The sequence below is a fragment of the Hylobates moloch genome, unplaced genomic scaffold (assembly GCF_009828535.3).
Source record: "Hylobates moloch isolate HMO894 unplaced genomic scaffold, HMol_V3 SCAFFOLD_1, whole genome shotgun sequence".
Lineage (NCBI taxonomy): Eukaryota > Metazoa > Chordata > Mammalia > Primates > Hylobatidae > Hylobates > Hylobates moloch.
The window spans coordinates 138,132,457-138,146,937 of NW_026652276.1; the positions used below are offsets into that span (position 1 = coordinate 138,132,457).

The 14,481-nt window shown below is 53.9% G+C and overlaps 1 protein-coding gene across 1 annotated transcript in view; it reads right to left on the reverse strand.

Annotated features, from left to right (window-relative positions):
* MINDY4 (MINDY lysine 48 deubiquitinase 4) overlaps positions 1-14,481 on the reverse strand; it is a 121,077-nt gene that overhangs the window by 18,334 nt on the left and 88,262 nt on the right. Inside the window, exon 14 of the mRNA XM_032758395.2 lies at positions 1,756-1,819. Within this exon, the coding sequence (XP_032614286.1) occupies positions 1,756-1,819 (64 nt within the window). The remainder of the gene's footprint in view (positions 1-1,755; positions 1,820-14,481) is intronic.

Consider the following 14,481-nt stretch of genomic DNA (forward strand, 5'->3'; position numbering starts at 1 on the left):
TAGAGGTGTTTTCCCCTGAATCGTGAAAATGACATCGGGGGTTAATAAATCCCTCAGTTAACACCAATACCCCTGTCCCAGTGACAGTAAAAGAGGCCTCCTCTGATTGCCGCAGAGGGACCCCCACTGGAGGGAGATACCAAAGGGGACTTATTGTGTCCTTGTAGAGGAAATGAGACAGAAGAATTTGGAGGAAATGTCTGCAGTAAAATAATACACCTCAGGGGCAGCAGCTGCTGAGAAAGGCACAGCCTTTTTCAGCTGAGTTCGAGTTTTCCCATTTGGTTTTTCAAGAGGGATAAAAGCCCCTGCTCCCTGATATGTGTCTAGAACCTTCCTCATAGCAGGAAGCCTTCTTGAGATGGTGAAGAAGGGGCATCAGGCCTCTCCCTGCTCCTAGACTCCAAAGTCACACAATGGCAAAGCTTAGCAGTCCCTTTCTACTCAGTGTGGTCCGTGGACCAACAGAATCACCCTCCCTGGGGAGCCTGATAGAAATTGAGAATCTTAGGCCCCAGCCCAGACCCACTGAATCTGAGCCTGCTCTTCAACAAGACCCCTAGGGGATTCATTCAAAGTGTAAGCAGTCCTGGTCCAGTCCAAATGCCTCTTGTACAAATGAGGAAACTGATGCGCAGGAGGGGAAAAAGACTGTCCCAGCTCATATTGTGAGTGAAACAGAGAACAGGGCTTGGGACCCAGCCCCAGACTCTGATATGGGCTCCTCTGCACCCTGCTTGACTGCCTACACCTGGGCAGCATCCTTCGCTGAAAAGGGGAAGCTCCCAGGGGGCAGGCAGGTGCCTGGAGTGAGAGTGAGGCCACCCCGGGCAGCCAGAAGAGTAGAGACTCCCCGTGAGGCCTTCCTCTAGGGTGCTGGGCAGCAGCCAACCCCACGGTCCCTCTGTGGGTGCCCTGGACAAACCACAGGCCCCAAGCTTGCCTTGTATGGTGCCCAGGTAGGTTTCCAGAGCTGGGTGCAAGTGAGCCAGGACCCCCAGGACAACTGAGTCCTCAGTTGGGCCCAGAAGATGTGCAGCTCTGTCCAGCCCATCCATGCTATGCATTGTGGCCCCCCATGTGCTGACAGCCAGATTTCACTGTGGCCTGTGTGGCCGCTCTGGGAGGCCTCATCATGGGGAGAAAGGCATGGATAGAAGCCAGGTGTAGAGCTGAGCTACCAGTTTTGATGCTCACTAGGTAACATCTTGAAAAGGTCCCTTCCCTGGTGTCACCTGGGTGACTGAGAGGACCGATGACAAGCAACTGTGCTCAGGGTCTTCTTTGCCCCTGGGAGGTCCATTAAGGGCCCCTTTGTAAAGATGCAGACAGAAGGGTGGCTATAAAGACAATACCTTGTGCAAACGTAAAAGAGGCCAGAGCCATCATCTCCCCAGCTGGACCCAGGGTCCCCTGGCCCATGCCTGAGACATCACACCCTGTGTCCTGGGCTCCGGGCTGTGTAGCACTTTGGTCTGAGTTCAGTCTCTTTTGCATCCTCTGCAGCTCTGAGCACATAGATCAGTGCACAGAAAGCTGTCCAGAAACAGAAGCTAAACTGAGCTCTCTTTCTAAGTCTCCATGACATGACAGTGAAACCCAGCAGAGGTGGGCACGGGAAAGCTGCTTGAAGAGTGTTGGCAGAGGCAAGAAGGACTTGCCTTTTTCTTGGGCAAGAGGAGGGAGGAGGACACTTCCCTCTCTGAGGAACAGAGGAGGGGGAAGGACCACCTGGGCCCCACAGCGCTCCCTGACCTGTGTACAGTAGCCATGTGCTCCAATCAGGTGGCTGGTGGGGACATCAAAGTCCTGGCGGATGCTGGAAAACACAAGAAGAAGCATTGTTAGCACAGCTCTGCCTGATCCAGGTTGCAAACTTCGCTAGGTGACCAGGCGCTCCCCCTAGGTTCCAGGCTAAGACCCAGAATTCCAGATTTGGTGGGAACCTGAGCACTCTGTTCTGTGCCCTCCATGGAGGAGGCTCCCACCCAGAAGGGATGGGGCTAGAGCCCGGGCCTCCTAGAGTAGAGCTCACTGCATTCTCTGGGCAATGGCCTCCACTCCAGCCGCACCAGGGCTCTGCCTACACCAGAGAACAGCGACTGAAGTGTGACACAGAAGAGAGGACCCTGGGTTTGGAATCCAGTGTCCTGAATTCACATCCCAACTGTCACTACCAATGGTGTAGACTGAGGAACCCTCTTCCACCTCTAAGCCTCAGGCTGCCAGCCTGTAAAATGGGAGGAATGGACTCTAATGATTCCTTGAGTTATAGAGTAACAGTCACCACCACCTGCTCCTGCACCAGGCACTGTACGCACATTATTCCCTAAAACCCTTCGAGAAAACCAAGCCTCAGAAAAGGGATGTCTTGCTCAAGGGTGCCCAGCTCTGAGGCCTGTGCCCCCACCCCATGGTACCACTGTGGTTCCACCCTCAGAATGGAGTCCTTCAAAAGGTGCAAGGTGAAAACCTACTTTGCTGAAGACCTTCCCCAAACTGAAAGAAATGGGCTGAGCACTGCTAGGAACCAGAACAATTCAGTATCCCGGTAAGCAGAGGTGTGCTGCACGTGAGGCAGAAAACCCTCCCAAGTCTCCATCCTCCTTCCTGGTTTGCTGTCCTGCTAGGAAGCCTACCATTAGGACATGGTTCCTTTTAGCCACCCCAATGTAAATCCCTCTGGGAGATGAAAACTCTGGTGAACAGAGCCCTGTAAGGAGCACACAGGGAAGCAACTGCTATCTACTCACTGTGCTCAGCAGGTGGCAATTGCAACCCCCAGCCCCGAGTGAAGTAGGAATTCCTGTCTCTATTTTATAGACGTGGGAAGAAGCGCAGAGAGGCTGGCTCTGGGGGGCAAGGTGAGGCCAGGGAGCCTGGGTCCCAGGCCTTTCCCCCCAACTTCTGCACATGACCCTGGGGGGCACACACAGCCCTGGGGGCACACACAACCCTGGGAGTCACACTTGAACCTGGCGGTCACATGCAGCCCTTGGGGGTACACATGACTCAGGGGGGTACACACAACCCTGGGGGGGCACATACGGCCCTGGGGGTCACACTGGACCCTGGGGGGCACACATGACCCTGAGAGGCACACTTGACTCTGGGAGGCACACACAGCCCTGGCAGGGGCACACACAGCCATCCAGCACTGTGTTCAGGGCCTGGCCCCCTTCCTTCAACCACACCCCAAAGAGAGAGGCCAGGTATAAGATTTAGAGAGGAGACCCAGGGGTAGGAAGAGCTTAGCAGTCAGAGCATTTATTTTTCCTTTCAGTAGAGGAGAAGAGAAACTTGGTCTCAATTTATGCTTTAAATCTAAGATCTGCCATAAGCCCACAAGCCTAAAATACACGCCTGGGTCTCTGTCTGCTTCCAAAACAAGTTTAGAAATTCCAGCTCCACAATACTTGGGGAAAACACTTGCTTGTGGTTTTTAACAACCATGGCCAAATACGGAAGGTTTATGGTCCACATGAGAAGATGAGCTGGGGTTACCTTTGCAGGAGCTTGCAGAGAACCACTAAGGTTTGGGGGTCTTCTGGGAAGGGTGGTTGAGGCTCACCCACCAGAGATAGCCCAGCAGGCCTGGGAAGGAGCCAGCGGGGAGTGACTCATGGCAGAGCATAGAGCTCGGCTGGCGCTAGCTCAGGCAGAAGAATTGATGGAAATGCTCTCTGCAGCATATACAAGCATCTTCTGAAGAGAAGAAAATAACCTCAAAAGGGTCCTGAGGGGGGCCGATAAGCATCACTGGCCCCATGCCACCCGGAGCTTTTAGAAGCAGTCCAATCTTCATAAGCTCATTGCCTCGTGTTCACCCAGCGGGCTCGAGAGCCTGCGTCAGCTGGGAGCAGGGGGACAGGCAGAAAGGACAATGGGAGGAAATGGTAATTGCATCCTTAGGTGCAAACACGATGGGAAATTCAGCAGTGTGCGGAGATCTTAAAAGGGAGAACATCTGCATTTCACATCAGGGCATTCGAGAGAGAGACGCCAAGGAGTGGCTTATGGTTTAAGAGATTTACAACTTTGGCAAATCTAGATGCCCAGACCTCCCTCTAGGGGAATTCTCTGGAGAGCTGAGTGTGAGGAGTCCTTGAGCAGAGGAACAACAGCCTCAGCACTGCCCCAGAGAGAAGGTAATCCACATGGCTAGTCCCAGCCTGCTGTGTGGCCTTGGTCTCCCCTCCTGCAGCACGAGGGCCTGACAAGATGAGAGGTGTAATGGGATGAACTGCATCCCCTTAAAATTCGTATGTTGAAGTCCTAACCTCCAGCACCTCAGAATGTGTATTTGGAAAGAGAGCCTTTCAAGGGGTGACTAAGTTAAAATGAGGCCATTAGGGTTGACCCTGATGCAATCCAACTTGGAAGAAGAGGAAATCTGGACACACAGAGGGACACCAAAGATGCACACTCACAAGGAAAAGATGAAGTGAGGACTCAGTGAGAAAGTGGCCACCTGCGAGCCCGGGAGAGAGGTCTGACAAGGTACCAACCCTCTGGCACCTTGATCTTGGACTTCTCACCTCCAGGGCTGTGAGACACGAATGTCTGTCATTATGGCAGCCCTAGAAACCAACACAAGTGGCCTCCAACATCTTTTTAGATTCAGAGCCCTTTCTTCAAATGCAATACTACAGGCAGAAGCCCATTATATGAAACATACATATGGGCTGAAGGCAGTGTGGAGGCTTGTCCCATCCTTCTCCTCCTCTATCAGCCCCTGGATCTCCAAGGACATGCAGCATCCTAGGAGCAGGGGCCACCTGAGCCACAGCTGTGACTGTCCCTTACCAAAGACTGATTTAACCATCCAGTCTAATGAGCAGCTGTCTCCTTCATGTCCTCCTAGGGGCTGGACGACCCTGGGCCCTCAGAGAATTCTGCACAGCCTGAGGAACCAGGCACCAAGCTGGATGACAGGAGCCAGGAGGGCCCAGGACCAGACAAAATGGAAGCTGTCCTGCACTGGGGGCCTCTCCAGGGAGCAGAGCTTGCTGGGATTTTAATCCAATAAGCACAAAGGAGAGTTGGGCTTGACCAGGGGGTGAAAACTCACAGAATAGGCTTGGTCCTGGCTGCCCTGACACCAACCTCCGCAGCATTCTGGGAGCGAAGGGTCAGAACCCTGAACCAAGGGTCTGGGGTGATGACCCAGCCTCCAGGGATGCCTGTATCACCCAAAGACAGAGGAGGAGGAATAGAGAGCTTTGCCCAGGATGCCAGCAAGGACCAAACCTCCCAACTCTGTCCACCATCAGAAGGTCCCTGAGATACTACGCTGTATCAAGAAACAGAACAAAGGGGATATCAGGGCTGGGAGAGTTTGCAAGGCTCGGAATTTTGCAGAAGGTAAGATGAATGCCCAGAGAGAGTAGAGAACTGGCCCTGAGTTAGTGACAGATGTCAGCCCAGACTCAGGGCCCTCTGCTTCCCTTCTCCACTTGCCCTCTGTCCATACATCCCGGAAGGGGAAGAGGCTCTGCCACTGAGCAGGCTGCACAACGCATGGGCCTTGAATCTACATAGTCTCAGGCACCTTCAAATGCATCTTTCTCTCAAAAGCCTTGTAAGGCCAGGAGGGTAAGACCACCATCTCTGTTTTACTGATGGGGAAACTGAGGTCCAGTCAGTAAAAAGGACTCGTGGTTTTGTGGTCACACAGAGTAGGCAGGACTAGGACTCTGTCCCTAGTACCAACATCACAGTGTCTGCTGTGGCCTGAAATACAGGATGATCAGCCAGGCCAGCCAGCTCCAAGCAAGCCCCGGGGTCCCAAAGCCCTACCCCTAGCCCCCACCATTGCTGGCTCAGGCACAGCTTGTCCCTTCATCTAAAAGCCTCCCTGTGTGAATCTGGGCATGTGGTATAAAAGTTTCTGAATAAGAAGGAAAATAAGTCCAAGTGGCCTAGACACCAGGTCCCAGCCTACAGTCACAGCCATTCACCTAACAGCAGCGTCCACTCGGCCCCTGACTGGTGAGTGACCTCAGGCATGTCCTGACCTCTCTCTCAGCTTGTGTCTTCACCTAGAAAACCAGAGAACTAGAGCAAGAAATCTCTAGGGGCCTCCTAGGATGTGCACAAGTGTGCCTGGTCCATGACTCTATTGAAAACATCAAGCCTGAAGTAGGCAGTACTTACCCTGGGGAGACCCAACCAGCTATCCCCCCTCCACCTGACCACTAGGGCACCAGGCCCTGGAGGAACCCTGTCCTACCAGGCTAGCTCCTGCTTGCCGCTCCCAGAAACTGACCCTTGACCACACTTCCCCCACCCACCAGCAGCGACCTCCAGAGATAACAGCCCTTTCGTGGGGTTTATATTGACTTTTAAGGACAACATCAATAGTGTAAGGGCAGCTGTGGTACAACCAAGAGAACTTGGGCTCTAAAGTCAGAGGGCCCTGGTCAAATCCAATTACTGCCACTTATCAGTTATTTCCCTCTCTGAGCCTCAACCTCCCCATTTGCAATACAGGTACGATGATGCCTCCTTCTATTAAAGACTGCTGTGAGAACTGAATGAGATGAACTATATAAAGCATTTGGCATTCGGTAAATGTCACTTCCTTTTTTCTACTATAACAACCATAATAACAAAAAACAAAACAAAACAAAAAACAATGACCAAGAGGTCATGATTCCTGCCATCTCAACCACTCATATCACGGCCAAGAACCCAGAATAAACTGAGACCTCCAAGCAGTTGAAATGGAGCTGTGAATATCTGAAGAGGATTTGGATAGAGCGGATATCAACTGTTTTCCCAGGACGGCCAAGAGAGAGTAGACGATGAGTCAGAACCAATGGGTGTCAGGCCCCTTCTGCCACCTGCACTACGTGACCTTTGGTAAATCGCTTTCCATTTCTGAGCCTCCGGTGTGTCATCCTGACAGGGATAACAATAATTACCTCAAAGGGCTGTTGCAATAAGGGACTAGACCATATCAGGTCTTGCAAACTGCAGAGCGCCCCACAGGCTAGAGGGTCAAAGTTGTTTCCATTCTCAAAGCAGTAAGAGGAGAGGACTAGGATGGGAGCCCAGGAGGCAGGGGGAGAGTTGGTGGAAGGCTCTGCAGGATGGAGAAAGAGGGACCTGCAAGGAGGAAGAAGGGAAAGCAGGGCCCCAGGCTCATCAGCAGCTGGCCAAAGCCCTTCCCAAGCTGCCTTCTGCCACCCACCTCTTCCCACCCACCATGTCCAGCTCCTTCCCTCCCAGCTAGACCCTCTGCAACTGATCCCTGCAAACCCCTACCAGTGGCCTTTGCCTACTTTGTTCTTGCTGCCTGCCAAAACCCTTCCCACTTATCCCTCAGAGCCCTGCTAAATGTCACCTCCTCTAAAATCTCACTCACCCCAGGGACAGAAATGCCCCATCTCTCCTCCTCTTCCTAAGGGTACCCACCAACTGCTTTTCACACACCTGTCTTGCCTCTCCAGGTGGCAAGGACTTTGAGGGCTAGAACTGGTCTCCAGACCCCGCAGGTGCACAGCAACTGTGCCCCTAAATAACATGACCCTACCCACACCTACCCCAGGTGACACTGCATGTGAGAAAGGCCCTGGTGGAACAGCTTCCAGGAGCTGGAAGAGGCAGGTGGAAGTGAGCACCCCACCTGCACAGTTGAGGCTGGTCCGGCACAGGAGACCCTTTCAGCAGGTTAATTACGTCTCCCTCCTTCTGAGGCCTGTCCTCTTTCTCTGCGCACCTGGCCCTTCGTGAACATGTAGGTAAGGTCCCTGGGTGAGTGGGTAGGGGCAGGAGATGCACACAGGACCGAGGGTCAGGAGACCCCCCCAGCCCTTCAGCAGCCTGGGTGTGGCCCCCCTTCTCAGCTGTGCCAGGTGGGCCCCTCCCACCCAGCTCTCAGGCTTGGTGTCCACGGCAGAATGACTGTCCTCACAGCTCAGTGGCTGTGACTTGCCACCTCAGCAGCCTAGGGGTCTGGCCCAGGCACAGTTGGCTTGCTTTAGCCCAGCCCATGCCAGCTGCACTGCACGAGGACAGCAGGTAGTCAAGCACCCAGCTGGTATGGGCCTATCTAGGGCCTCATTTGCCACCTCTCTTTCTAAGTCAGCAGACACAGCTGAGCAGCTCCTATTACCCCTCCCACAGTCCAGGGAAGACAATGCAGGCACAGGGTCTTCGACTGAGAGCCAGGAGCCTCGGGTGATGCTGCCAACTGTGCCATTAACTGACCCTTCACTTCTCAAAGTTCCCACACCTGTAAATGAGATAAGGGTTCCAGCCTGTAGGCCCATCCCTTGGGTTGCCACAAGACCACAAAGGCCCAGGATGGCAGTAAGGGCCCTTTCCCTCTCTCCTCCACCTCCAGCTCCCGCTGAGGCTAAGCCTCCAGATTCAGTCTTCCACAGGGTCAGGTGTCTGCACAGGGTCTCCAGAGGAAGTGAGGCAGAGATCTACAGGACAGAATTTGCTTCCCTGTAAAGGGGCCTGGGGACAAAGGAGCAGGTGGCTCCCAGGGATGGGACCAGGGAGAGAGACAGAGTCAGTGTAAGGAAGTGGAGTCTCAGTGGTGGGCCCACTATTTCCATGACACTGGCATCCATGCCCCCATGGGTCCACCTTCCATTGTCACCTTGGTCTCTTGTGACATTGCTGAAAATCTTCATTAGTGGGGACTCTGCCCTAATCTGAATCAGTGTTAAAGTTCAGCTGGAGTTTATTGAGGAAATTCCTCTCCTCCTGTTTCCCAGCTAAGCTTCAAAAGGTCTTAGCACGCTGGGTAGGAAGGATACTTACCCAACCCACCCTGCCTCACATGTGACCTGGGGGAAGACTCAGGTGAGAGACGGCAAGTGAGCCATAAAGCCAGGGTGTCTGTGCAGAGACGGGAGCCCAGGGGTCAGGCTCCTGGTCTGGGTGGCTCTGTTCACACCTCATTATTCATTATCCTGGGCTGGCAGAGGCTCAGCAGAGTCCCAGGTAAGCTGACGAGCATCAAATGGACCCCCCCCATTCAGAACAGCACATTTGAACCTCCAAGAACCCATGATTCTCAAGGGGAACAGCCTCTGTTCACATCTCACCCCATGAACCACCCACCCCCGTGATTCCCCCCAGAGGGTCTCTGATGGGGTGAGTGCTGCCCGCACTTGCTGGAACAGAAAGCTTGGTGATCTCTTTTCTCCACTACTGAGAGGAGCCTGGGGGCCTCCATGAAGGCTCAGCCCACCCCAAACCCACATCTGCTCTCCTGTTCTCAGATATTTGTTTCTTGACTCTACCCTATCCCTTTGCTAGCGGATGTGGTGGCCTTCTCTGGGCGGTGACTGCCTTTTGGGGATACCCCATGTCCATACGTATGTGATGGTGCAGCCTAGGCCTGGCCACGGCAATCACACCAGGAATGGCAGCCAGCAGCCAGCACCCAGCAGGCTGAGGAGCTGCTGGAGAAGGGCTCCCTTGAGCCCACCGTGCAGGAGGACCTTCCTGAGAATGCAGCTGGGACAGAGGAGCCAAAAGTGAAGACACAAAAGAACAGACACCAATTCCCAAAGACAATGTCTGGGTTCCTGGATCCAGCCCCTCTTAAAGCCTGGGCTTCTGATAGGAATCAGTCAGTAGCTTTGTTTCTGCTTACACTGGCTGGGAATTGAGCTTCTGTCACTGTCTTTCCAATCAACACTCACGGTTGGCTTTTGTTTCAGGACTATTTGCACAAAGGAATCAACTATTTTGTTGCTGCCATTGCTTTTAATCTCTTGAGGAGAGTTACGAAGAGCCACAGAGTGACATGGTGTGAGTTCTGCCCAGTGTCATCCCTCACCCTCAGCACCTAGCTTGTGCTGTTCTAAAACTGTTTCAACAAATGACAAGCTACCACCTCTTCCGGACTTTCAAGACTGCCTTTGGGCAGCTGAATTTGCTGCTGTAATGAAGGCCAAGAATCTACTGCATGAAAAGGTTTTCACCCTCACTGGACCTTCTCAGGGCCTCAATGACCTGGCCAGGTCTGTGCTCCACTGAGGCACCGGAGTAGCCCATGCTCAGTGCTGCCCAGGTCTGGTTCAGAGCTGGTCCTGACCCCAGGACCCTGAGCATCCTTGGGGCTTGTGAGAGCTCCCTGGGGAAAGTTGTAGCCATGTGGTTTGAAAAGCAGCAAAGCTTGGCGAGCATGAAATCCTGCATGAGATTTACCGTAAGCAATTCGAGATATTAGAAAAGAAAATAAACGGCTTGAAATCAAGTGGAAAAAAAACCTTCACAAGGCTTTGCACAGCCTGGGATAAACAAACCTCAAAGGTCTGTTTCTCGACTGTTCTTGAGGCCTCTGACGATGAAGTGGCCAGGCAGGCAGTGGTCGGCAGCACTTGGCTAGGTTTACATCTGTCCATGGTGTCCTCACCCTGGTTCTGGTCTGGGTTAGGAATGGCCAACAGACAGGAGGCACTGACTTTGGTGCAAGGGCCAAAGAAAAGAAGCCTCCAGTGCCCAGGCATGAGTGAGAGAACCCTCACCAGGGGGGAGGGACCACCACACCCTCTTCAACACATATCACAATCACATGCACATGTACACAATCAAGTCACCCTTCACACAATCTCCAACACAACCACCAACACCCATGTCATCTCACACCCGGCCATACAGTGTCACCAATCTCTCCCATCCACACACACACCATCACACCACCACAAATGTACACATACACACACTGTGTTTGTAAAGAACTGGCTGGGTTTTCTCAGCCCGCCACTCTGCTTCTCTCGAGCTGAACCGCAGTTGGTCCTGGAGACTCAGCTGTCTCCTTTTGCTACCAGGACATGTTTTCAATTGCCCAAAGTGGTAACAGATTGCCCTGAAATGGCATCAGAGGATTCTTTGGTAAAGCTGAATCTGAACCCCAGAACAGGAAAGCCCTCGGCGATCATCTGGTCCTGAGGTTTTTAAGCTGTGTATGCAGAGCTGGGGCTTCTCCAAAGGGGGGTCTCAGGGATGGTGGCTGGAGAGCAGGGGTTGGTGCTGGATTGGCAGCCTGGGGAGGGGCAGCAGGGACCTCTCCCTCCCACCTCTGCTGCTCTAATCAAAGTCATTCTGCTGCATCTGCTTCACACAGTGAGCTTAAAAATAAAGCTTATTTGAGAAAAAAAAAAATCAGATTTTGTTTTCATTACAAACATAGTTTTAAAAGCACCAGCCCAACCCCTCCTATTAGATAAAGAACCTAAGGCACAGGCTGGGTCAGCCACACGGCTGTGGGTGACTGAGCTGTGCTGAGGAGCTGGGTATCCTGGTGCTCTTCTTGTGGTCACAAAGTGAGTTCTTTCCTGTGACTTGCCACCCCACTGGGCTTCCCTGGACAAACCTAATGGAGCCTGAGGTGGGTGACATTTGCACCCAAGTGTCCAAATGTCTGTAGAGAAAGGCCTTTGCTGGCTGCTAGCCCTGGAGGCAGCAGGCAGAGTTGGGATTCCAGCCCCAGAACTGTTATCATTGCCCTGCGAATCACTGCAAACCTTCAGCAGAGCCTGGTATCCCTCAGAGAGCCAAGGCTGGAGGTACCGGGATGCAGGGAGCGCCGCTGGAGTGCAGTGTGCCTGGCACGCGAGAGGAGCAGGCTGTTCTGGGGACTACCCTCTGGAAGGCCAGAGAATGGCTTATTCACGGGCGCACTCCCACATGCAGGAATGCTAGCACATTATCTGAAATAATTTCAGTGTGGCTGTCTCATGGGATCTGGGCAGCGCCATGACTGCCCAGGCTATTCCCATTCTTGCTGGCATTCCTGTCTTGCCTCTTCAGGAGTCTCCCCTGGGCCCCAGGTGGGGTGGGAGGGTTAGCTCCACTCAGATGCCCACATCTCCTGCAGCCCTTCAGGGGAGGCATGCAACAGTCAGGAGGGAGCACTGGAGGAGCCCCCAGGCAGCACAGACTGCCCAAGGCCTGCCCTGTTCCTCACTTGAAGCCCTCAGTTTAACTAAAAGCTTAACTAAAGTTCTCTTGAACTTGAACAAATCAGAGAGAGCTGGGTGTCTTCTCAAGTACACCTTTGAACTGCATGCCCCTGGGCGGGGCTTGGTCCCAAGGCGCCTCCTCACCCCTCCGGTGGCCCTCAGCACAAGGAGCTCTCGGTTGCTCTGGACATGCCTGCCAAGGGTGAGTGTCACCACAGAAGCCCCATCAGGAATTGCTGGACATCCCTGTGGCTGTGCCTACCGAGATGGCAGCATGGCCTCCACCACAGGCCAAGGCTGCAGGCAAGAAAAGACAAGAAGGCACACAGAGGCATCTGAGCTCCTGGGATAGGGTCAGACCAGCCGTGGCCATTATTCCCGGCTTGTACCCACCAGGAGCTGTGCTAAGCACAGCTACATCTTATGAGGCAGGAATTCTCACTCCCACGTTAGAGGAAGAAACTCCAGCTCTATTCAGAGGAGTAGAGAGTCAGGCCTAAAACCAACCAACTTTTTCCAAAGTTCAAGTTTTCAAACAGCAAGCCCAAAAAGCCAGCTCTGGGGCCAGATGGCCTGGGTGGGGCCCAGGGCCACCAGTTTTACTTGCTGTAAAATCTTGAAGCCTACTCACCTCCCTCAGCCTTGCTTCCTCCTCTGAAAAACAGGGATGGTGAGAGCACTCACAGCGGTGCCCACCTAACAGGGCTGCTGTGGACTCGATGCATTCGTGTGCAAAATGTTAAGGCAAAGGGCCTGGCACACGGGAAGCTTCACAGACGCTATCCTTACCGCTGGCAATGAAACCTGCCTACACACTGTCGTCTTAGGAGAAGAGAAGGGGAGGCCACAGGGTAAGATGAAGCCCAACTCATGCCTGCCTGCCTGGCCCAAACACCACAGCAGGGCTCTATTTGGGCCCTCTGGGAGGCAGAGGCCTATACTGCCCCAGGGCCTTGACCATCTGCCTGCAGGACACAGGGAAGGGCCTCAGATGTCCTGGAAGAACAGCTGGACTATGTGTCTCTGTGTGTGTCCACGTCTTTGTGAGTTTTTGTGCGTCTGAGTGTGTGTCTCTGTGTGTGGCCATGTATGCACATCTGTATATCTGTGTGTATCTATGTGTGTGTTTGTGTATGCGTGTTGGCAGGGGTGTGACTTCAGGCCCATAAGCATGAGGCTGTGCAGGTCCAGCAGGGCAGCATTCCCCACACTAATTCCCCACAGGTGCCCAGCTTGATTGGAAAGGGTAGGGAGGGGGAAGAAGCAGCCCTAGTCCCCCAGCCGTGCACAACATGAAGACTGGCCTGGGCATGGAACCCTGAAGCCCCTTTCAGAGGGACAGGGCTACATGCAGGAGCATGCATGTAACAAAGCGCCCACTCCCAGGCTGCCCTGGTGACCACCAGAACTGACACACTCGAGCACAGAGCCCTAGACTCCCAGAGCCAGAGGGCCCCCACATGGATGGGGGCGCTGAGACTGGCATCATTGAGCCTGGCCCTCCTGAGAGTGCAGCTTCCCCTCAGGGAGATCTGGAGATTCCCACCCAACCTCTCAGCCCAGGAATGAGCCAAACCAGGAGCAAACCCAGTCCTGGGGAGAAGGTGGTGCAGCTTATGGTCTCCATGCACGTGAGTCCACGCCAGGAATGAATCATATCATTACGGCAGGATTAGAAGTTGGAAAGCGCTGTGCGCTCACCGCATTTAATAAGGTCAGAAGCAGCAAGCAGCAGGCAGCCTGGCGCACGAGGCCACAGAGCCCCCACTATCCTCCCCCGAATCCACAGCAGAGGCCCCTGGAAACAGGGAGGGCACCGACCAGACCCAACCAGGCCAGGAAAGAAGTGTCTCCTGCTGTGACCTCCGGCCCCTGGGCACCACAAGGCTACTCACCCTGCCTCCCCACTTCCCAGGGCCCACCTGCTGAGAGCTGTTCCCAACTCCTCCCCTCCATGTACCCCTCAAAGTAAGATTCACTCTCCCAGGACTCCAGGCCACCAGGGCTCTGTCCTCTGCTTGAAAGTGAATGGGGCAATCGATTGTACTTTCCACAGCCATTCATGCGCTATTAATCTGCTATACTTCCTGGTGACATGCCCGGGTGACAAATACAAAGAGGCCTAAAAAGCTCCTAGCGAATGAGCTTCACGGGGAAACTCCAGCTGTGGAGCAGGCTGGGGGGCCATGTTCCACCTGATACAGAGGCAGCATAGAGACCCTGCCAAAAGGGGTCAGGCAGGGGAGATTAGGACAAGCCGCCCTGCCACCTCTCCCTGCCTCCAGGGCCTCCTGGCCACTGCCCATTCACCACCCGGGATGCCAGCCTTGTCCATGCAGCTGCAGGGCTGCCTTGGTCTACAGCAAGGCCTTCCTGTCCTGAGCTCTAGAGGGCCCTCAGCCATCTCCTGGGTCTCAGCCTCAATTGTCCATCCCCTGCACAAGTGCCAGGGGCATCCCCCTGAGTGCTCATGTGCACACACTGCAGTTCCAGGCAAGCTCCTTCAGGGCTGGTGGCGTGTCTTTCAGGTTGTCCGCCACACACATGG